The sequence below is a fragment of the Medicago sativa genome, chromosome 8 (genome assembly GCF_051527215.1).
Source record: "Medicago sativa cultivar Bolivia chromosome 8, Bolivia_mono, whole genome shotgun sequence".
Classification (NCBI taxonomy): domain Eukaryota; kingdom Viridiplantae; phylum Streptophyta; class Magnoliopsida; order Fabales; family Fabaceae; genus Medicago; species Medicago sativa.
The window spans coordinates 11973072-11998033 of NC_140756.1; the positions used below are offsets into that span (position 1 = coordinate 11973072).

Here is a 24962-nt window from a genome sequence, read left to right on the forward strand (position 1 = left end):
TCCTTTTTTTTTGCCCCTGCAAAGTTTAATCAGTTAAAAATTCGTCCTTTGACCCAGTTTAATCACTGCCACGTCAGCAAATTACCAAAATGGCATGCAAAAGGACGAAAATACCCCTGGCTTATTTTTTTTAAAAATTTCAAATTTTTGAAAATTCTTTTTTTAAATTTAAAAAAATCTGAAAAAATCATAAAAAATTTCGGAAAAAAATGTTAAAATTAAAACTAAAAAAACTGAAATTTTTCCGAGAAAAAATCGGGAAAAAGCTGGGAAAAAAATTTTTTTTGAAGGAAAAAACAAAAAAAATAAGCCAGGGGTATTTTCGTCCTTTCGCGTGCCATTTTGGTAATTTGCTGACGTGGCAGTGATTAAACTGGGTCAAAGGACGAATTTTTAACTGATTAAACTTTGCAGGGGCAAAAAAAAAGGATTAGTGATTGCAGGGACGAAATTTTAAGCGACCCCTATTTGCAGGGACGAATCACATATTAAACCCAATATAAATATATTCTAAAACTAATTAAAATAATTAAATAAAAAGGAGGGTGTTACACTCTCTCTCTCTCTCTAAATCTTTATTACCTAATCATCTGTTCGTAACTTAAGCTGAACCGTTAAACTCTAAACCCTAATTAACTATATCCACTGAATATTGTTGATTGAATTTCCTTATTAATCTCACTCTTACTCTTACTCTTATGCGTGAAGAACAAAAATATGGAGCACTATGAGGACCGATTATCGAATCTTCCAAAAATCATTCTTCATAACATTATGTCAAGGCTGCCAGAAGAAGATGCTGCTAGGACAAGTGTTCTGTCCAAAGCTTGGTTAGAGACATGGTATACTTTTCCTATTTTGTCTTTTTCTGAAACTAAAATCACAGAGACGTTTCCTCACCGAATGGAAGATTTCTAGAGGAAAAGAAAGTACTTCATTGATTATGTGAAGAGAAGATTGTTGAGGTTCTATGATAAACGATTGGCTATCAAAGAATTCAAGCTTAGCGTCGACAATTTTGAGCTTCCTTACATGTCAAAGGATGTTGATCATTGGTTGAAGTTGGCAAGTGAAAGTGGTGTTGAAGCTCTAAACCTTTTTTCGCCTAATCGGGGTGAATGCTATGTGTTACCAAACGGTGTAATTGAAGTCAAATCATTTACGAAGTTGGAGTTGACAGGGGGAATACGAGTTGATACAACATTCATGAATCATTCAATTAAGTTTTTCTCATTAAGAGTATTGTCATTGTGGAATGTCCTTTCGAGAGACGAACATGCAATTGAGCAATTCATTTCTTGTTGTCCTTTGATTGAACACATAACTTTAAGGATTGTCGACATGAAATTTTTGAGCATGCATGGTCTACTTAAGCTCAAGACAGTTGATGTTGAAGGAATCCAGGAGGTTTATATTGATGCCCCGTATCTTGAGAAATTGTGTTTTTGTCCCGATGATTTTTTCGCACCATATAAGATTGATTTCGATAGATGCCAAAATTTGAAAGAATTGTCTCTGAAGAGTTGTATTATCACAAACAAATGGTTTCTTGAACTGTTTCCAAAATTTCTTTTCCTTGAGAATTTGAAATTAGATAATTGTACAATGGCCGAGAGGATTAATATTTCGGGTGTTCAACTTAAGGTGTTGGAGTTATCTGATTGTTCTAACTTGAAGGAGGTCAACATTGATGCTCCAAATCTATTATCATGTGTATATTGCATTGATGATGATGATGATTCAGAGCCTATTATATCTTTTTTGACAAGTTCTAGTCTACTAAAAGTTGATATGGAGATTGACATTGAATATCTAACTGAGGTGAGTATTAATTAGCTACTTAATTCGTTATTTCAATCTTCATACCTACTTATTGTATTTGTGTCTGGATTATGTAGGATGTACAACACCCGATGGTATTTCAAGTGTCATCCCCTCCACCAAGTATCAAACACTTGCACCTTCACTATGTTCCAGAAAATGAAACTTTGTTTTCATCTATTGTAAATATCTTACTTTCAAGTTGCTGCCTTGCATTTATATCTTTGATCCCGCATCCTTATTTTTGCAGTAAAGCATTCACTGAGGTAGGTAATTCTCTCCTATATCTGAATTATGTAGAAGAATTCTTTGAATATCATCATGGTACTATCAGCCTTCACTATATCCTAAAATACAAAAAGAAAAGCATAGTGGAGACAACAATAGAGCATATCTCATTGTATTTTCACGTTAGTGGAACAATAATTTCTGAGACAAATCTGTCAAATATCGAGCCTACTGAAATTTGGCAATCTAAGAAGTTTTTTTATAATACAATTGTTATCCTCAATTTGGGTTAGATCCAATTCCTTTTATGTCTGACATGCATTTATGCTTAAAAGATTTTACTTTTTATCATCTGATATAATTCCTTTTATAATTATTTTGTTAATCATCTAAATCTGCAGTTTTTATATGAGACGCTAATGGAAAGAAAGGGGGATTACTGCTTTTGCAGTTCTAGTGATACTAAGTGTTGGTGGCATGGTTTGAAGAATGTGAAAGTCATAAGCTCAATGGAGATTGAGGAGAATATTGATTTCAAGACCATGCTAGAATTGTTGCCAAATGGAGAAAAAATTAGCTTTATGTTAGAATTTTAATGTTGCTGACGCTGTCATAAACTCAGAGACATGTTTTTACTTTGAAGTTTGATGTTACCTCTTAAATGGATGATGACACATTTGTTTTGATATAGACTATGGAAAATGTTGAACGGTATCGTAGAGATGGTAACTCTTAGTTTGTTCTTTATTATTGATAACTAGTTATTGTGATTCGCATCTTTCAAGCAATGACCTTCTGCTGATTTCCATTTCTCCAGAACATTTTTGGATATAACCCATTTCCAACTTCTCCATGCAACGATCCCTTTAAGTTGATTTTTTCTACAAAAGCTGCATGATCTTTGCATCTATGGGCATTAATACACTGCAATGTTTTCAAGCTGTCTACTAAAATATTTTTATTTTCTTTAACTGAAATATTTTTATATCACGCGCGATGACGACGCCGACCGTCCGGGGGGTTTGGACTTGAGCTTGAGAGCTCAAAAAAATATGTATCACTTGACGTCGTCTGTCCGGGCTTGCGCATGGGCTTCTTAACGATTTTTAATCTAATCCAACTAACTATCCGACCTTATCCGCTCGCATGCTCTAAGCTTATCTGATCTGTTTGTTACTTGAACCTTGTTCCCCAAGTCTCTGTAGATCAGTTGCGAATTTTCCCTTTGAAAGGACACTTCTGAATAATCGAATCTTTTTCTTCTCTTCTCCCTTCGGCTTGCTTTCATCAAGATGTTCTTCCATTCTTTTTCTGTTAATTTGGTTTCAAGTGGTATTCGTATCATATTGAGAGTGTGAACTGTGTTGTTTTGTTCCAGAGACAACACAATTGATAATTTGTCTTGCACGATTTTAGACAAGGCCGCAAAACATTTTAAAGAGAGCGATCTGCTCGTGAGTCAGCTCGATAATCTATTTTGGTGGGAAAAAAATAATGGTATTTTTAGAATCTCAAATCCAACAGATTGCAACTAAGCTGCGAGACAATATAAAGATCAGAACTAAATGGTATCAAACAAAATAACCAAATGAAATGTACGCCATGTGCTTGGAGTTATTGGCAGTGAATGGGATACAAAATTTCAGCTTTTGAATTTCCAGCCATGAATGATGAAAAAGTGTTCGATATTTTTTTTCTACATATTTTAGCTTTCAAGAAATTTTATTTATTTTTGGCAAAAAGTTTCAAGAAATTTTGAAAATGTCAAAAATATATATTTGAATTGTTTTGGAACTTACTCCACAACCAATTTTTCATTTGTTTCCTCTCTTTTGGTCTTAATTCAAAATGAACACTATTTTTAAATGGAAAACAAAATATATATTTTTAGAAAGTAATGGTGACATAGGTTGCTTACTTTGTGAAAATATTTTTCTATTCTATTTTTATTTCTTTAAAAAAAATTGTTACACGAGAAAAGAGGATAAAAAACTAGTTATGCTGGTAGAAAATCCTGTGTCTCTCATGAGAAGCAAACAAAGCTCATCTTTGGCAATACAGTAACATCAACTCGTTGTTGGATCTAGCACCAAGTTTGGCAGAAAGAAAAAAATCAGCATACATGTTCCTTTCACGCAACATATGATGCTGCTGAAGACTCCAGTCTTTGGCAATACAGTAACATCAACACTTTGGAACTACTGAAGTGTATGCTTTGAATCAATGTAATAAATTATTTTCCGCAAACCTTCTTTCCAACACATGCGAACGCCATGCATCAAGGCTACAATCTCAACATGCAGGATGTGTGAGACACCAGTATTTATGCGGTATCCTCGAATAAAGCCTTTTCATAGTATCTCAAATTAGACCACCAAATTTTAACACATCGAGATTCATTAGAAAGCTCTCATAAACATTGAGGATATATGTGTCTTCCTGAGGCTGTTTCCAATCCTAAAATTTATTATAGTTTTATTTATTTATTAACAACGAAAAAATATATTCTTAAAGTGAAAAAAAATTATTATTATCATCGTCAGTAAAAAAAAATACATCATCGCTATGGTGATTAGGAAGGTACATATATCGGGTTTGTGTAACACTCTGGCAACTCTCTCTAAACTTTCAATGAATGCATCTTTCTTGTTTAATCATCTGTTTTGTGTTATGGTTCGGTGTAACGTAAGCTAATAGGTTAAATCTGTGGTGTAAAATTCACGTGAATAAGTAACTCATTGCTGAAGAATTTTAAGCAATACTGTTGATTGAATTTTGCTGATTTATCCAATGATTCACATGTGATTCTTCTGCTTGCAGATCATAATTTCTCTTATTTTTTTGCTGCTTACAGACCAAAAATATGGAGCATGATGAGGACCAATTGTTGAATTTACCGAAAGTCATTCTTTATAACATTCTGTCCGAGATTGCCACAAAAAGATGTTGCTAGGACAAGTGTTTTGTCCAAAGCTTGGTTAGACACATGGTATACTTTTCCTATATTGTATTTTTCTGATACTATGCATGATATTGTGAGTAAAGGAGATAACTTTATTGATTATGTGAAGAGAAGGTTGTTGAGATTCTATGATAATGGATTGGCTATCAAAGTATTTAAGCTTATTGTGTACAATGTTGAGCTTCGTCGTTACATGTCAAAGGATGTTGATTAACAGAAAAAACAGTATAGTTTATTTGCTAATCATAAGTTCTCCATAGTAACTTATGATAACAATTTATAGCATAAACAAAAACAATTTAATTTAATTTTACGTTTTGCTATAGAAATAGGTTTTGTAAGATTATACATGAGTGCTTATTAGGATAAACGCTTGTGCTATAAGCCGCAAATAATTTGTTTATCCAAACAAGGCCTAAATCCATTCAAAAGGTTTTAGATTTGAAAATTTTCACTCTCTTTGGTCAATGCAAGTAAAAGTAGAAGACTCCATCTTTTGTCTTTCTCATGAACCCTAACAACCCGTTTTGATTCACATGGAAGTAGGACATGTATTATGCCTTATTTTTTCATAGCATTCTGTCAAGGCTGCCACAAAAAGATACTGCTAGGACATGTGTTTTGTCTAAAGCTTGGTTAGACACACAATATACTTTTCCTATATTGTCTTTTTCTGACACGAAAATCACAGGGATGTTTCCTCACCCAATGGAAGATTTTCAGAGAAAAACAAAGTACTTCATTGATTATGTAACGAGAAGATTGTTGAGGTTCTATGATAAAGGATTGGCTATCAAAGAGTTTAAGCTTAGCGTCGACATTTTTGAGCTTCCTTATATGTCAAAGGATGTTGATCATTGGTTGAAGTTGGCAAGTGAAAGTGGTGTTGAAGCTCTAAACCTTTTTTTTTGCCTAATCGGGGTGAATGCTATGTGTTACCAAACGATGTAATTGAAGTCAAATCGCTTACCAAGTTAGTGTTGGTAGGAGGAGTTAGAGTTGTCAAGCATTGATGAATCATTCAATTAAGTTTTTCTCGTTGAGAGAATTGTATTTTTGGCGCGTCCCTTTGGGAGATGAACAAGCAATTGAGTATCTCATTTCTCGTTGCCCTTTGATTGAATGTATAACTTTGAATTTTTTGTTGTCATCGACCTCTGATTGTGGCATGAAGTCTTTGAGCATACATGGTCTACTAAAACTAAAGTCAGTTGATGTTCAAGGAATAAAAGAGGTTCATATTGATGAAGCTTCGAGTCTTGAGAATTTTAATTGTAATCATGATGATTGGGACACACCATTTATAACTGAGTTTATTCGGTGCAGAAATTTGAAAGGGTTATGCTTGTTTTCTTGGAACAATACTATTATGACAGACAAATGGTTTCTTGATCTCTTTCGAAAATATTCCCTTTCCGAGAGGTTGAAATTGCAAAATTGCAAAATGTCCGAAAGTATTAATATTTCAAGTGTTCAACTTAATGTGATGGAGTTATCACATTGCTCTAACTTGAAGGAGGTCAACATTGATGCTCCCAATCTATTGTCTTGTGTATATCGTGGTAGGGGGGTTTCAAAACCTACAATATCCTTTTTAAGAAGTTCTAGTCAACTAGAAGTCGATGTTCAGATCCACCTTGATTATCTGGATATTTGTAACTTGGGTGGATTTCTCCAAAACATCAAACCTCAAAATATTTTGACATCACTATCTCTATTCATCTTTCAAATAACTACGGTGAGTATGAATTAACTACTTGATTTGTTCACTCATTCTGAATATTTATGTATTGTATTTGTGTCTATTTTACCTGAATTATGTAGGATGCATCGGACCCTGTGGTCTATCAAGTTTCATCCCCTCCACCAAGCGTCAAACACTTGCACCTTCGTTCCTTTCCAAAAAATAAAACTTTGTTTTCGTCTGCTGTAAATATCTTACTCTCAAGCTGCTGCCCTACAACTATATCTTTTAGCTTGCATCCGAATTTTTTGCAGCAGAGCATTCATTGAGGTATGTCATTGACTCCCATGTTCCTTTAAGTTCAATTTGTGCTTCCAGTAGTGAAATTCTTACATAACATATTGTGATTGTCTAAAAGAAGAAGCTTGTCTTGCATATTATCCCTCTATGTCAAAGACATTGCATGTTTTAATAAAATGATCATACTTTATCAATGTAAATGTTATGTTTAGCTTGAGTTTAACTCGATATTTTTTTTGTTTAAAACTACAGTTTTTCTATGAGACACTAATGGAAAGAAAAGGCGGTGACTGCTTTTGCATTTCTTGTGATACCAAGTGTTGGTGGCATGGCTTGAAGGATGTGAAAGTTACAAGCTCTATGAAGATTGATGAGAATGTTGATTTGAAGACCATTTTAGAATCGTTGCCAACTTTTCCAGATTCTGATCAAGAAAAAATTAGCTTTATACTGAAATTTTAATGTTGTTGTGATCAACAAATAGACATGCTTACTAGTGAGAGGTGCATCTTTTTTAAACTAGTGATTTATAAATTGTGGCCAGATATGTCGTCCTTAAATTCAACTTTCCATGGCTCAAAGTTTAAATTGATTTAGTGGTTCTTCTGGTTTCCAAAAATAGTGGTCTATAACTTGTAGTTTTTTTGTAAGTGTGTTAGAACTTAATTCACTTTTATTAGAAAACAAAGAAACTGTGCATTTTGATCTTTTCAAATTCAAATTTTTGTTTTTCTATGAAGTTTCCACTTTTGAATCCATGTTCAAATGAAAATTTTAAATCAGAATTGAACATCTCTATAAACCAACATCATAAGGTTCTATTGAAGGTTCATTTAGGTATGCATTTCTTCCCCTGATGTTGATGACAATCAGTTGTCTATATGTAGAAAGGTATAATTCCATGTTTGAATATCTCTATTATGGAAAATGCTATTTATCTAGAAAAATAGCATCAATAATTTTTCAAGACACATGTGGCAAGTTTTAATTGCATGATTTATTTGTCCACTTCCTATTTTTCAGCCACACCTCCTTGAATTGTGGCAAATAGTGCATTGTGATTGGTTGCTTTTTATTCTTGAAGAATTCTTGATGGTTTTTTTCTAGAGATATAGCATTGCTCCTCTATTATTTAAAAAGAAAGCAGGATGGTAGTTTCTCTCACTCTTAAGTTAATTGCAACATATTATTTCCAAAAGCTTGTAATAATTAACAATATGATGTGAAACCCAACCTTGACTTCAGAAACTTCACATTTGCATATTTTGAAGCACACGAGGCCTCTATTTGAAATAACATTCGAAGAGAGGTCAATTATAGCAAGAAAAATCAGATGAAGCGTAAACATATTAGAGATCAATTAATCAGCCCTTGTTTGTATAAGAGGCTTAGCTTGTTGATACAAGGTGTCATAGACGGAAGGGGACAAAAGATATATCATGCTGGTTGTTGATGACTGTTGAGTAAATAAGGAACTGGAAAAACGAAGTAAAATTCTTGTTGTTCAATGAGGAAACAAAGAGCAGTATGCTGGGTAGAATAATGGACGTAAGACTCATTTCAAGGAGAAACAAAACTATGAACAAAATTATTATACCATTTGCAGAGAAGTCAGTCTGTCTGGGTGTGTAACAGATGAAGTTCTCCTGTCTCTATTGCATTTGAGCATAAGTATTATACCATTTTTTCCCCTAAGAACAAAAGTATTGTACCATGAACAATAGTAAAAAAGATCTCTATGAACAAATGTATTATAAGGGTTTTCATCACTGTTGCGGCCACCACACGAGACAGTTAACTCTGCTATTTTCCTGTTCCCCTCTCCTTGCATTCTTATTCTTGCATTTTTATATTATCAGTGGCTAGTGTTGCCGAATAAATTGTTGTTGGCGTGGTTTCTTTTATCTGTGTTGCATGCAATTTTTGTGTTGTGCTATGTCTCTTCATAATGGATTGGGATTCCTATTGTAGTGTTATAAATGTTTGTTTATAGTATTTTGTTTCTGTTCGTTAAGTTGTTTTGAAGTTCACCACATTGTGTGAGCTTGGAGTTAAATAATTCGCTATCTAATTTAGTGTTCATTTTGAATTGAGACCAAAAGAGAAGAAATAATTGAATAAATTGGCCATGGAGTACGTTCCGAAACAATGCAAAAAAAAAAATTGTTGACATTTTCAAAATTTCTTGAAACCTAAAATATGAAAAAAATTATCAAACACTTTTTCATTATTCATGGCTGGAAATTCAAAAGATGAAAATTCCGCATTCACTGCAAATATCTCCAAGCACGTGGTGTACATTTCATTTAGTTATGATCTTTATACTGTGTCGCAACTTTGTTGCAATCTTTTGGATTTGAGATTAGAAAAATACCTTAGAATTTTTTTTTTACAACCGAATAGATTCTCAACTTAGGGTTGAGTTCATGTGAAAAGTTTATAAATTCATTTAGAAAGGAAAGGAATTGAGATGTAGCTATATAACTGAAATCAGCACAATATAGGAAGAGCAAACTACTCATCGGTTAAAGATAAGTGTTTTAAATCAATGAAGGAAGAAAATAAAAATATTTCAGTAGACAGCTTGAAAACATCGCAAGGTATTAATGCCCATAGATACGAAGATCATGCAGCTTTTGTAGAAAAAATCAACTTAAAGGGATCATTGCATGGAGAATTTGGAAATGAGTTATTGATACACCTTGATGTATCGAAATAGAAGCACTCTTCGAGTGGGTGTATACTTCTTGAGAAATTAAAAAGGAGAATGAGGACATTTTAGAGAGAAATAGAATTTTCTTATCATTCATCATAAGTATAAAGGGTTTCAAGCACATATTATATAAGGGAAATGTTAATCAGCGCTCCCGAGGCACTAGTTAAAGACTTTTAAGCGGTAACTTTTTATGAAAGTTTGTGTAATTTGTTGCATTGGAAATTGAAATTTTTCACATTTTTAAAGATTAATTACTTAATTTAGCATAACAAACTTGCTTAATTTGTGGAACTAAAATATAAAATAAAGATCAAAGAATTAATTGGTTTGTCTCTTCTCAAATGTTGGGCTATCTGACATCTCATCACTATTTGGCTCGTCCATGACTTGGTTGGGTTTTCACTTAACGGGTGGTGGAGTTGGAAATCAGAAGAAGTTCCTTGCTTGGCAGGAGAGATAAGAGTAAGGATAATGAGATTAGTAGAAATTATGATGCCTCGACTCGAAATGTAATTTTGCTATGCATATCTCCCGACGGTGTCGTAGAACTTACAGGTGAAAAGCAATTTTGGGAGACAAACGATCGTCAAGTAAGTTTATCTTATTAGTATGATATGTGTTTATAAATTGAAATTTCATCTCTGGTTAATTATGCTGAGTTTAATGTTTTTTAGATGTTAAACCTATATGTTTTTAGAAAATAAAGAACTACAAATAAGTAAAGCCAATAATAAAGAACAAACTAAGAATTACTATCTCTACGATATCATTCAACATTTTCCATAGTGTATATCAAAACAAATGTGTCATCATGCATTTAAGAGGTAACATCAAACTTCAAAGTAAAAACATGTCTATGAGTTTATGACAGCTTCAGCAACATTAAAATTCTAACATGAAGCTAATTTTTTCTCTATTTGGCAACAACTCTAGCATGGTCTTGAAATCAATATTCTCATCAATCTTCATTGAGCTTATGACTTTCACATTCTTCAAGCCATGCCACCAACACTTAGTATCACTAGAACTGCAAAAGCAGTCATCCCCCTTTCTTTCCATTAGCGTCTCATATAAGAACTGCAGATTCAGATGATTAAAAATAGAGTTAGATGCTCCACAAAATAATTAATATAAGCATGCATGGCAATGTCAGAAAAGGAAGAAATTGACAATAAATCTGGTGGAGAAATTTGTTAATTAGTCACCATGAGATATGCTCTATTGTTGTCTCCACTACGCCTTTCTTTGTGTATTTTAGGATATAGTAAATGCTGATTAGAGTAGTTAGTTTAAGTAGTTAAGAGTTGTTAGTAGTAGGGTATTTTTGTATTGGAGACGATTATGGTGGTTGATTTGTTGTGAGAAAGGAGAGTGCTCCTTTGGGGTGGCCTTCTTGTCCATTCCTATAATTACATTCTGTTTATAGTACCATGACGATATTCAAAGAATTCTTCTTTTTCTCAATTATATTGATCAATATTTATTCTAGTTAAAATCAATATTTTGTTTCCTCAATTTTGTCATGTTTTTAGCAATTCATTCTTACTCAAAGAACAAATCCTAACACATTTTAAGCATAAATGAAATGCATTTGACATAAAAGAAAAATAGATGACAAGCTTTTTTTTAACTTCTGTCATATAGTACAATCACAGATTCACGATATAATATGTAAGAATTTTACTGCTGGAAGCACTCTTTGAAATTAAAGGTATATGAGAGAGAATTACATACCTCAATGAATGCTTTACTGCACAAAGAATGTGGGCTCAAAGATATAAATGCAGGGCAGCAACTTGAAAGTAAGGTATTTATAGTAGATGAAAACAAAGTTTCATTTTCTGGAACACAGTGAAGGTGCAAGTGTTCGATACTTGCTGGAGGGGATGACACTTGAAATACCACCGGTACATCCTACATAATCCAGACACAAATACAATAAGTAGTTATGAAGATTGAATTAATACATTAAGTAGCTAATTAATACTCACCACAGTTCGTTGAAAGATGTATAGGGACAGAGATGACAAAACATTTTGAGGTTTGATGTTTTGCACACATTCCCTCAAGTTACAAAGATGATGATAATCAATGGGAATATCCATATCAACCTTTAGTTGACTAGAACTTGTTAGGAAAGATATAATAGGCTCTGAATCACCAACACTGCAATATACACACGATAATAGATTTGGAGCATCAATGTTAACCTCCTTCAAGTTAGAACAATCATATAACTTCAACACCTTAAGTTGAACACTTGAAATATTAATCCTCTCGGCCATTTTACAATAATTCAATTTCAAACTCTCAAGGAAAGGAAATTTTGAAAACAGTTCAAGAAACCATTTGTCTGTGATAATATCACTCTTCAAAGACAACAATTCTAAATATTTCAAATTTTGGCATCTATCAAAATCAATCTTAAACGGTGCTTTAAAACGACCAGGACTATAAAAGAATTTCTCAAGATACGGGGCATCAATATAAACCTCCTGGATTCCTTCAACATCAACCGTCTTTAGCTTACGTAGACCATGCATGCTCAAAGACTTCATGTCAATAAACCTCAAAGTTATATGTTCAATCAAAGGACAACAAGAAATGAATTGCTCAATTGCATGTTCGTCTCTCGAAAGGACATTCTTCAATGACAATACTCTTAATGAGAAAAATTTAATTGAATGATTCATGAATGCTGTATCAACTCTGATTCCCCCGGTCAACACTAACTCAATAAGCGATTTGACTTCAATTACACCCTTCGGTAGGACATAGCATTCATCCTGATCGAGATCATAAGGCATATAAAGATGTATTACTTCAACACCACTTTCACTTGCCAATTTCAACCAAAGATCAATATCCTTTAACATGTAACTGCATAGCTCAACATTGTCCACATCAAGCTTAAATTTTTTGATAGCCAATCCATTATCATAGAATCTCAACAACCTCCTTTTCACATAATCAGTGAAGTTTTCTATCTTTCTAACAACATCATCCATAGATTCGGGAAACAACAACTTCCCTATATCAGATGGGGTAAACATCCCAGTGATTTTATCATCAGAAAAGGACAATATAGGAAAAGTATGCCATGTGTCTAACCAAGCTTTGGACAAAACACTTGTCCTTGCAGCATCTCTTTCTGGTAATCTCGATAGAATGTTATGAAGAATGATTTTCGGCAGATTCGATAATCGGTCCTCATCGTGCTCCATATTTTTGTTCTGCAAGAAGCAATAACGAAATTGAAGAAGCATAAGAGTGAGGTTATTAACCAAATTCAATCAACAACTTTTAGTGGATATAGTTAGGGTTTAGGGTTATCAGCTTAAGTTGCGAAACAGATGATCGGTGATAGAGAGAGAGAGGGAGAGAGAGAGAGAGAGAGAGAGTTACCTGAGAGAGGTTAACGTTTGGTGGTTGAACAACTATCGTCGTCGGTCGGAATCTCAGAGACAACAATTTGAACGAAGCAACTACCTGTAAATTGTAATTGCTTGGTGTGGCGGTGAGGTTTCGATATTTATAGGAAAAAAAATATACTAATTTGGGATTCTTTTTTTCTTTTTTTTAGTGTGGATGATTTATTTTCAGAAATAATAAAAATATATTTTTGGTATTGTTATAAAATAAACTCGGTTTTTTTTTTTTCTTTCTAGATTTTACCCTCTCTTATTTAGGGGTTATTTACCCCCTCATGATATCAACCAATCAAAATGAAATATACATTGGTAACATTAAATGTCAATAAATGAGTAATTTTTTCTATAAAAAAAATCAAATTTAATCATAAGGTAACTTCTAATACTTTTAATTTTTATTTAATTATAGACAAGATTACATTAGAGGTCCTTTATATTATTTAATTGTAACACTTTAGTCCTTTATCTTTATTTTTTCCGTTTAGGCTTTTATCTCTCATAAAAGCACATATACATCATTTTTCTCATTTTTTTATTAAAAAAAATATAATTTTATTTTTTAAAATATATTTTTATTAAAAATGAAAAAAATCCAGAAATATAATGTAGATATTTATCATCTTCATCTTCTTCCTTTGAATCTTCATCATCTTCATTGAATCAAAATAAATTCTACCCAAATATATCTCCAAATATCACGAACTAATGTTATGTTCATCTCAAATCTTCTTTTAAACACAAAAATAAAAACCCTATAGAGAAAGAGATTTTGTTATCACAAAAAATTAATTTAGTTATATAAATTGTCACACCGTATATTATAATAATAATAATAATAATAATAATTATTATTATTATTATTATTATTATTATTATTATTATTATTATTATTATTTTCTAACTCAATATTCAAACTCGGCATAAAAATAACCCCAAAATTGAGAGCAGCTTTGCACGTTAATTTTGTTGTTTCCAGAACAATCTTAACTTTCGTAAAGCCTAACCCTTCCGCCTGTGACTAAGCCTCCACCATCCGCCTTGCAACATTTGTGAAATTAAGGTTTTGAATTTTGTGTTTAAAAGAAATTTGAGGTGAATATAACATTAATTCACGATATTTGGAAATATATTTTAGTAGATTTTTTTTATTTAAAGAAGATGATGAAGATTCAAAGGAAGAAGATGGAAATATATTTTAGTAGATTTTTTTTTATTTAAAGAAGATGATGAAGATTCAAAGGAAGAAGATGAAAATGATGAACATATTCATCATATTTCTAAATTTTTTTCATTTTTAATAAAAATATATTTTTTAAAATAAAATTATGTATTTTTTAATAAAAGATGAGAAAAAAGATGTATATGTGCTTTTAAGAGAGATAAAGGACCTAAACGGGAAAAAATAAAGATAAAGGACCAAATTGTTACAAATAAATAAGATAATGGAACCCTAATGTAATCTTGCCTTAATTATATTTAGGTGTTCAATCTTAATTAATTTACACTACAGGACTGACTTAGAACAATTAAAATTTCACATCAAATTTCTTTCATTTGAATGTCCTTAAAATTACCAGTTACATTCATAAAATTTCTTATTCCCATTTTGATTGTTCAATTTTGTCGTTCCAAACTGCGGCATTTTCCAATTTTCGTGAGAATCGTCGTCGTTCGTTTGATTCCAAATATCGTGAGAATTGCCGTTATTTCCAGAACCACGTCAGGTATGGTGACTTGATCTTTCCTTTTGATTTGATTTTTCTTGGTTGTGAGGTAGTTAATTATAACAATTGAGTAAGTCATTCGTTGTACTTTGAGGACTGCTAGCAGGTGTTGCCGCTGTGATGTTGTGTGAGTTTGCTAGTTTTTTTTTTTTGGTTTAAATGTGTAATTGGTCCCTGAACTTTCAACAGATTTTGGCATTGGTCCCTGCACTTTTTTTTGTTTGGCATTGGTCCCTGCACTTTGTAAAAATATTGACATTGGTCCCTGCACTTTGTAAAAATATTGGTATTGGTCCCAATCATTTCATGCCACGTGGCACCAATACCAATATTTTTCCAAAGTGCAGGGACCAATACCAATATTTTTACAAAGTGCAGGGACCAATGCCAAACAAAAAAAAGTGCAGGGACCAATTCCAATATTTTTACAATGTGTAGGGACCAATGCCAAACAAAAAAAAGTGCAGGGACCAATGCCAAAATCTGTTGAAAGTGCAGGGACCAATTACACATTTAAACCTTTTTTTTTTCGGTTGCTGCTGAAATGGTTATGTCATGAGGCTTTTGTTCTTTTGTTTGGACTTAAAGGCTTTGGCTGATAGTGAGACAGGTCTATGCGTGTTAGCATATTTTATTAGGTTGGCAGCTTAAATAAAAAAATCAGTCATGATACCTGACGTGGTTCTAGAAACAACGACAATTCTCACTATAATTGGAAACTACGGCAGTTTGGAACGACAAAATTGAACAATCAAAATGGGAAGAAGAATGAAAAAGGAACAAGAATTGATCAATAGGGAAGAATAAAGAAGAAGAAATTTGAATGAAGGATATGTTTTTGTTCTCACGTTCGGGGTTTTGGAATGGAAGAAATTTTATGAATGTAAGTGATAAATTTAAGGACATCCAGATGAAATAAATTTGATGTAAAATTTTATTTGTTATAAGTCTTGTAGTGTAAATTAATTAAGATTGAACACCTTAATATAATTAAATAAAAATTAAAAGTATTAAAAGTTACCTAATGATTAAGATAAACTCTTTTATTTTTAGAAAAAATTGACTCATTTATTAGACATTTAATGTTGCCTATGTATATTACATTTTGATTGGTTGATATCATAAGAGGGTAATTACCCCCTAAACAAGAGAGGGTAATCTAGAACCAATATTACCTCAAGTTGTGTTGGTAGAGCTTCGTGCTGATAACGTGTTATAAAATAAACTCTAAGCACAAGATCGAAGAAGAAGAAGAAAACCTTTGTATTATTCTCTTCACTTACATGTCAATGTAGGTCCTATTTATAGGATACAAAAGTTTAACTTACAATTACATGAAGAGCCATGAGACTAAATATCAATAGGAATAAATAAAGGCATTTAATCATAGTAGTTAAGGGATATAGAAGGTATGGAGACAATGAACAATCACATATTGTCCATTTTTATGAGCATATGCTACCAATTGTTCAATATCAATTGACAAATGATACTTATCAAATGCTTTCTGAAAAGTTCAGAAAATAAACTTAGTCAAATTTGTTGACATAATAATCTCACAAACTTCTGGTTGTGGATATACATGTGATCATTTAGTTGATGCATCGATTCAAATCATATAATATCCCAGTGATTCACATGATCAGTGCATTAATTTAAATATCACCTTATATAAGTGAGAGACTCATTCTTTTAAATTGTCTACTTTCTTTGGGAACTAGTAACATACAATAGTTACTAGATTGAAGAATATTCTGGCTCTTCAATATATATCCATTTTTTTCCAACTAGTTTTTACATCATAATAGATCCGGGATAACCCAACCGGTCTTGCCAACGGTTTGTAAACTTATGGTTTACAATGATACATGCTTCCATTGCATTAATAATATGTAAACTTCAGGTTTACAATAATATGTGTTTCCACTGCACTAATATAAGTATAGTATAAATTAGAGATAAAAATATATTTTTCACTACACTTATTTTCTTCAGAGTAAAAAGCCTTGAATAATCTTTTGCATTATCATAGATATATTAAATATAAAAAGAACTAAACACGATTTTTCCAACAAATAAAACTTTATAAATCATACATATTTTTCAGGTAAGTAATTATACACCACATATTGTCAGTAAGACATATTTCCAAGTTTGACATCTCCAAATTTTATATTATATGTAAGATCAAGATCAAATAAATTTATTTCATAAGAAAATATACATATTTAACATATAATAATCTTGAAGGATTAAGAAGTAAATAAGAGAACGTCAATTCATAGAATATGTTTTCAAGAGTTATGTAGAAAAGAGTTTGTGCTTTCTTACCTTGTAATTCAGGCCTTCTAGAAGTCTTATGCAATAAGAAAGAAGAAAATCATAACCAAACTTTAATCATAGAATAAGGAAACAATATTGCACGTTTCAATCCATATAATAGAAATATGATCGTATCAAGAAATTTTTTGATCAAACAATAATTTCCCAAATGATCTAAGTCCATACTAATGGAATTTTATGATCTTGACATGTATTGTATCAATAGTAGACTATACTGAATCGATTACCATAACCACAACATTGGTTATATGAAACAAATAGTATGAACCATTCGCTTCTCGGAATGACGTTCAATATGACCTTTCACCATTTTGATCAAGAGCCACTCTTTTTTCAATTACAAATGTGACTAATCTTTCAAATATATTCTTGAAGATACTCACTTATTTTGTTACTCCAGGAGCATTTCGAATGACATAGAAATAGACATATTGTCTCATATTTTTTTTAGATCAAATAGATCGTATAAATTTCTATCATGTTTTAAATGTATTGTTCTTCAGTAACTCAAACACAAACCTCTATCGACAATGACAAAGGAAATCACAATAAATTTATTTTGCAATCTTTCACGAATGCTTGATATTAAGTTATTAGTTCTTCTAGAACTATACTAGTTCTTCAATAACTATATCATAAAAAGATTTTCACTCTTTGTGTAATCTTTATGGATGCTTTGATGTAATGTTTTTGCATCAAACAAGATAAGTATTTATAAATCGTCTCCTCAGGGACTAGTGCGATATCAAAGACCGTTCAACACCAAATATCATTTTAAGTTATAAGAGTGCTTGTTTATTTCTTTTGTAAACTAAGTTAACTATTTTGCAAGTAATAAAATGGAGATTAATAAGGCTTGAAACTTGTTAGGATTAGAGTTCCTTGATCAAGCGTCACATATAACCTAATGATCATATATGGATTCTAGCTTTCCTTTGATATTATCATGTATCCCTCAACAACATCATTCGTGTCCAAACAATATCGTGAGATCTCTTGTATCTTTCAATCGTTGATGTCTCAAACTATTTAACGATCCAAGAGTCGTTCTTATCATTTAATCGATGATTTCTCAATCTATTGAATGATAAGTAAGCATTAAGTTTGGATACAAAAAGTGATTATCAAAACATACATTCCATGTCTAGAATCTATGTTTTGATAGATGTTCATTCTAGATCTAGATTCAAAAGTATTTTTCAATCACTATTAAATCAAACATGAAGATTAAAGTACAAGAATAACATCAATATCAAATCAAATGCTAGAACCATATATTTATAGATCAAAAGATTACATTTTAGCAAGGATCAAGTACCTCTAATCCCAACAATAGGAGATTTAGCTACTCATTATCATGGAAGCCTTGCAAGAATGGATTGAAGAGGAAAGATTCATTACAAATTGTGATGTCCCAACAACAAAGGAAGAATCCACCTTCTAACCACTCTTACTCTATATGCTCTAGCCCTATTTCTCTCTCTAAGAATGTTATATGATGAACTATGAGAAAGCTAAGAACAAAAACTAAGATGTCTTCATGAAAAGGGCAAGTGGCTATTTATAGAAAATCTGTACTACATCAACTCGCCTCGCGAGCAACTTCACTCGCCATGGCGAGTTGATGTTTCTTCACCATTAAGTCTTTGCCACGTCATCTCTGGGAGTTGAAACCGCCCTAGCTCGTCTCGCAAGTTGATTTGCTCGCCGTTGCGAGCAAATCACTGCTCCTGCCTTTGCCAGCTTCCAAGTTACTCGCCACTGCGAGTTGGGTGCGAGTGGGATGCGAGTAAATACTGCTTCCTGTTCAGCTTGCTCGCCACTGCGAGCTGATTTGCTCGCCACTGCGAGCATTTGTCTCATTCTGCCACTTTTGTACTTTTTCTTGGTTTTCTTATTTTCTTAGTGTCTTGATGCTAATTCCTGCACAATTGGGTAGAGTAAGATATATAAAGCGTAATAGGGCAATTAACATTTATCTCTCGGCTTTTCCCTCAATAACTTGCAAAGCAAGCAACAAAAGTCCCTAAAATATAACATTAAATTAACACTTCCTGGCACTTATCAAACTCTCCCCGGCAACGACGCCATTTTGATGTAATGTTTTTGCATCAAACAAGATAAGTATTTATAAATCGTCTTCTCAGGGACTAGTGCGATATCAAAGACCGTTCAACACCAAATATCATTTTAAGTTATAAGAGTACTTGTTTGTTTCTTTTGTAAACTAAGTTAACTATTTTGCAAGTAATAAAATGGAGATTAATAAGGCTTGAAACTTGTTAGGATTAGAGTTCCTTGATCAAGCGTCACATATAACCTAATGATCATATATGGATTCTAGCTTTCCTTTGATATTATCATGTATCCCTCAACAACATCATTCGTGTCCAAACAATATCGTGAGATCTCTTGTATCTTTCAATCGTTGATGTCTCAAACTATTGAACGATCCAAGAGTCGTTCTTATCATTTAATCTATGATTTCTCAATCTATTGAATGATAAGTAAGCATTAAGTTTGGATACAAAAAGTGATTATCAAAACATCCATTCCATGTCTAGAATCTATGTTTTGATAGATGTTCATTCTAGATCTAGATTCAAAAGTATTTTTCAATCACTATTAAATCAAACATGAAGATTAAAGTACAAGAATAACATCAATATCAAATCAAATGCTAGAACCATATATTTATAGATCAAAAGATTACATTTTAGCAAGGATCAAGTACCTCTAATCCCAACAATAGGAGATTTAGCTACTCATTGTCATGGAAGCCTTGCAAGAATGGATTGAAGAGGAAAGATTCATTACAAATTGTGATGTCTCAACAACAAAGGAAGAATCCACCTTCTAACCACTCTTACTCTATATGCTCTAGCCCTATTTCTCTCTCTAAGAATGTTATATGATGAACTATGAGAAAGCTAAGAACAAAAACTAAGATGTCTTCATGAAAAGGGCAAGTGGCTATTTATAGAAAATCTGTACTGCATCAACTCGCCTCGTGAGCAACTTCACTCGCCATGGCGAGTTGATGTTTCTTCACCATTAAGTCTTTGCCACGTCATCTCTGGGAGTTGAAACCGCCCTAGCTCGCCTCGCGAGTTGATTTGCTCGCCGTTGCGAGCAAAGCACTGCTCCTGCCTCTGCCAACTTCCAAGTTACTCGCCACTGCGAGTTGGGTGCGAGTGGGATGCGAGGAAATACTGCTTCCTGTTCAGCTTGCTCGCCACTGCGAGCATTTGTGTCATTCTGCCACTTTTGTACTTTTTCTTGGTTCTCTTCTTTTCTTAGTGTCTTGATGCTAATTCCTGCACAATTGGGTAGACTAAGGTATATAAAGCGTAATAAGGCAATTAACATTTATCCCTCGGCTTTTCCCTCAATAACTTGCAAAGCAAGCAACAAAAGTGCCTAAAATATAACACTAAATTAACACTTCCTGGCACTTATCATTCTTCGATATTAGTTTTTCAAGAACTATATCCCAAGTCTTCATAAACAATGATTAAGAAAATTTCTTTTTTTGAGCGATCCTTCAGGGATCCTTAAAAAACTTAATTCTTCGAGAACTATATTACATTCTCAACATATAACTCTTCAATACTTTCATTTAAAAAATTATACAAAGATAAAATAGATTTTATTTTCAACCATAAAACTATCAACACCAAGGAAGATCATAATTTTTGCTATCTTCGAGGATGCTTGATATTAAATATTTAGTTCTTCAAGAACTTTACATCTCAAGGGGCATAAATTTTTTTTTTTAATTTCTTTGGTATAACTATTGGAAAAAACCCAAGTCCCACATCGGATAGACAAGACTCTTGAGAAAAGTTTATAAAGAGGAGGCAATCCTCACCTTACAAGCCGGTTTTGTAAGGATGAGTTAGGCCCAAAATTCCAACATGGTATCAGAGCTTGTCGAATTCAAGGGCCACCTACCTATTCTCACGCACCAAGCCCAAAGAGTGTTGGGCGTGAGGGGGGTGTATTGGGAAAAACCCAAGTCCCACATCGGATAGACAAGACTCTTGAGAAGAGTTTATAAAGAGGAGGCAATCCTCACCTTACAAGCCGGATTTATAAGGATGAGTTAGGCCCAAAATTTCAACAATAACTTATACTACATCGGATAGACAAGACTCTTGAGAAGCGTTTATAAAGAGGAGGCAATCCTCACCTTACAAGCCGGTTTTGTAAGGATGAGTTAGGCCCAAAATTTCAACAATAACTTATACTAGGATCAAATAGATCTCATATATTTCAACTGTGAATAAATATAGTTCTTCAAGAACTCAACCACAAACCTTTATCGACAATGATAAAGAAAAATCACAATTATATTTTATCAAATAGATCTCATATATTTCAACTGTGAATAAATATAGTTCTTCAAGAACTCAACCACAAACCTCTATCGACAATGATAAAGAAAAATCACAAATATATTTTATCTTTGATGAATGTTTGATGTTAAATCATTAGTTCTTCTAGAACCATATCTCAAATTCATAAACAATGATAAAATTCCTAGTTTGGGTGATCCTTCAGGGATGCTTTAATATCAATAAAAATAGTTCTTCATGAACTTATATTATGATCAAGGATAAAATGTTAAAGATAAACGATAGTTGGAGAAAATGTAAGAGGAAATGAAATGCAACAACATATTCAAAGGTAAAAATTACATGTAAGTTCTTATTGATAGTGCACTTACGGTTAATCGCATTAGTTTAAGATAGAATACTATATTTTCAAGTTTTACATTTCTGTCAAAATAATTTACATATTGACTTTTAACTTTTCTAAAGCCAATATAATCTAATTTAATTTTAACATGTATCAAGTAGTTCCTTCAAAAAAAAAAAACATGTATCAAGTAGTATTTGTTCAAATGAAACCTATGATTTATGTTGAAATTAAAATAAATTGTTAGAACAATTAAGTTTCTGTAGATCAATGAAATTTTAGACATACACAAGGAGTCTCTAAAGGTTGGCTCACAATCATTGAAAAAGAAAAGGCACAATGCATAATGTACTTAGATCATAACAGGACATAAATTGTTCGTAATGCATTTATAAATTGCAAGACAAAAATTCATTGCCATGGAAGTAAAATTACAATTGAAAAATTATGTCACAATTAAGCATCAAATGTTTAAAAACTGAACCAGACATCAACCTGGGACGAAACCACGGTTGAATGGACGAAACCACGAGTCTCAATTAGAAATTTGTGAAGTTAAAAGTTCATCTTTGATGATTATGTTGACATTTTTTTGTGTATGACAGATGAATTCGCGGAAGCATGGTTCCGCCCCGATTCCTGAGCCAATTTTAGTACGTGTGAGAGAGCTTGCAGAGATAAATTCTCAAGTACCTTCAAATTCCAGTTCAAGCAAGTTGACAGCTAATGGTGCAACTGATGGTGCAAGGAGTATGCATGGAGACAGAGTGGGGTACTTGTAGCAGTGTTGTAAATATTACCAAATTCCCAAAAAAACAAAAGAATTTAACTTGTGCGCTTCTTTAAACCAGTCCTTTTTTAGAGCTTCGTGCTGATAACGTGTTATAAAATAAACCAGTCCTTTGTATTATTTTCTTCACAAGTGTGTTTTTTATATGACAATGTAGGTCCTATTTATAGGATACAAAAGTTGTAACTTACAATTACATGAAGAGCCATGAGACTAAATATCAATAGGAATAAATAAAGGCATTTAATCATAGTAGTTAAGGTGAAACACCCCTACTAGAAATCACCTACGATATCTAGCATGTGTGTTAAACTTGACGTCGGATACACTAAAATTATAAAATAAATAAATATTCTCTGAATACAAATCATATAATTTCTCGCCTATTACCTCCATTGACGTGTACTTTACATGGTCCAGCTATGTCTGCTTTTTCATCACGAGCTATCCTTATCGTATAGTAACTTGTACATCTGAGATAAATAAAAGGGATTGGGGTGAGACAAGATGTCTTAGTGAGTTCCATCTATCCTAGGTTGTAGGCAACCTCGGTAAACCTAGGATCGCCATCTGTTTCTAACCTCAACCCATTTTGGGTTTATACAATTTCATTATGCATAACTGATCGATCAGGGGATAACTAAAATCGCTGTCTGAAAGACTATTTTGATCATATACAGTAGAAACTCTTTAATTTAATACTCTGTAAATTAATAAACTCTCTAAAATAATAAATTTGTCCGGTCCCGACTTGGGCCAATGTAAAAAATTGAAAAACTCGATAAAATAATAAGATAATAATTTTTTGGGAGATCCCTTTATAATTTTCGGTCCCAAGAAAATCATAAATTAATAATTCATAGAAACTAAAAAAAATATATTAAGAATACATGGAACACATTTGTTCCTCTTGTTTATATTTACTGTACTTCAAAAGTCATTATTGATTTCCAATGCATATGAACACAGTAGTTACTAATTTTCGTTGAGTCCCAAGGTTCGCTGCAACGTAATTCTAAGAGGCATAGACTAATTTGCCTTTGGTTTGGTATGTACAGTATAATTACTTAAAAACTCTTTAAATTAATAATTATTAATTTATCGATAAATTAATAACTTTCTAAATTAATAAATTTTTCCGGTTCTGACATTATTAATTTATAGAGTTTTAACTGTAATAAATATAGCCATACTCATAACTTTAATCATAAACATAACAATAATCATAAACATATACCCAATCTATCATATTCTGGTATAGCTTATACTTTGACATACTTATTTGAGTATGTCTATGATTCTTTTTCGATAACAACTAGTTTCGGCTACTAAGCCGGAGTTTCATAACTAAAATTCCTCATTTCCAACGATTAGTAAAATGCCCATAAAATATTTTCTCATTTGTACAACTCAATATAAACTATCTCATCATTTATCTCTTTTCATTATTTACCACATTATCTCTTCGTTGTGGCAAACGGGAATATAACACATTATCTCTTCGTTGTGGCGAACGGAAATATACCACATTATCTCTTCATAAGTGTAGAAGAATGAAGAAAGTGAGGGATTTTTCATTTAAATAATCTTAGGTGGAAATATTACCAAAATGCCCTTCAAGTGAAAAAGACATAATTATCCTCCGTTAATTCGTAACCATTTAATTTCTCATGTCCGTTGGAATAGTAATACGAGAAACTTACCAAATATCGTCGATTTCTCAATAAGTAATTAATCCTTTGAAAATTATTTCCGTTCTGACATGTAACTGATACGACAATTTATTACAAATTCAGCGGGATATTACATAAGGGATATAGAAGGTCTGGGGACAATGGACTCTACATATTTTCATTTATTCATAACAGGTATATATTTTTTCGTTGTTAATAAATAAAAGGTTTAATTGCAGTTTTGACCCTCTCACTTCCAAGGGTGTGCACTTGGGGTATGAACAAATAGTGAGAGAGAGAGAGAGAGAGAGAGAGAGAGAGAGAGTGAGAGCGCTGAAGACAATATATATCACGTGCGGCGACATTGTCGCCCATGGGATTGGGCGCTCAAGAAAATATGTATGACATGTGAGGACACCGTGAACTGAGAGAAAGATAGCGCTCAAGAAAATATATACCACGCGCGATGACGACACCGCCCATCCGGGGGGTTTTGACTTGGGCTTGAGCGCTCAAAAAAATATGTATCATTTGCGACGTTGTCTGTCCAGGCTTGTGGATAGACTTATCAGGACGTTACCTCAACCAA

General features: G+C 32.6%; 1 protein-coding gene and 2 pseudogenes across 1 annotated transcript; 2 read left to right on the plus strand and 1 right to left on the minus strand.

The window, feature by feature from the left end:
- The first annotated feature begins 714 nt into the window (after nucleotides 1-714).
- Nucleotides 715-2645, plus strand: LOC146896990 (putative F-box protein At1g49610; annotated as a pseudogene).
- Nucleotides 2646-4912: 2267 nt separating this feature from the next.
- On the plus strand, nucleotides 4913-7538 carry LOC146896991 (putative F-box/LRR-repeat protein At3g58880; annotated as a pseudogene).
- Nucleotides 7539-10503: 2965 nt separating this feature from the next.
- On the minus strand, nucleotides 10504-13399 carry LOC146896992 (FBD-associated F-box protein At3g52670-like). The gene is made up of 4 exons (XM_085733736.1): nucleotides 13117-13399; nucleotides 11703-12944; nucleotides 11446-11625; nucleotides 10504-10788 (listed from the first exon to the last, which is right to left on the minus strand). The coding sequence occupies exons 2-4, from the start codon at nucleotides 12933-12935 to the stop codon at nucleotides 10594-10596; spliced, it is 1608 nt and encodes a 535-aa protein (XP_085589862.1). The 5' UTR covers nucleotides 12936-12944; nucleotides 13117-13399; the 3' UTR covers nucleotides 10504-10593.
- Between the last annotated feature and the right edge of the window lie 11563 nt (nucleotides 13400-24962).

What these genes read in the sequence shown, in the direction of transcription:
- LOC146896992 (XM_085733736.1), bottom strand. Translation starts at nt 12,935, where the DNA reads ATGGAGCACGATGAGGACCGATTATCGAATCTGCCGAAAATCATTCTT. An exon ending in ACATCTTTCAACGAACTGTG is followed by an intron (nt 11,626 to 11,702) that starts GTGAGTATTAAT and finishes TGGATTATGTAG; the next exon opens with GATGTACCGGTGGTATTTCA. An exon ending in GCAGTAAAGCATTCATTGAG is followed by an intron (nt 10,789 to 11,445) that starts GTATGTAATTCT and finishes CTGAATCTGCAG; the next exon opens with TTCTTATATGAGACGCTAAT.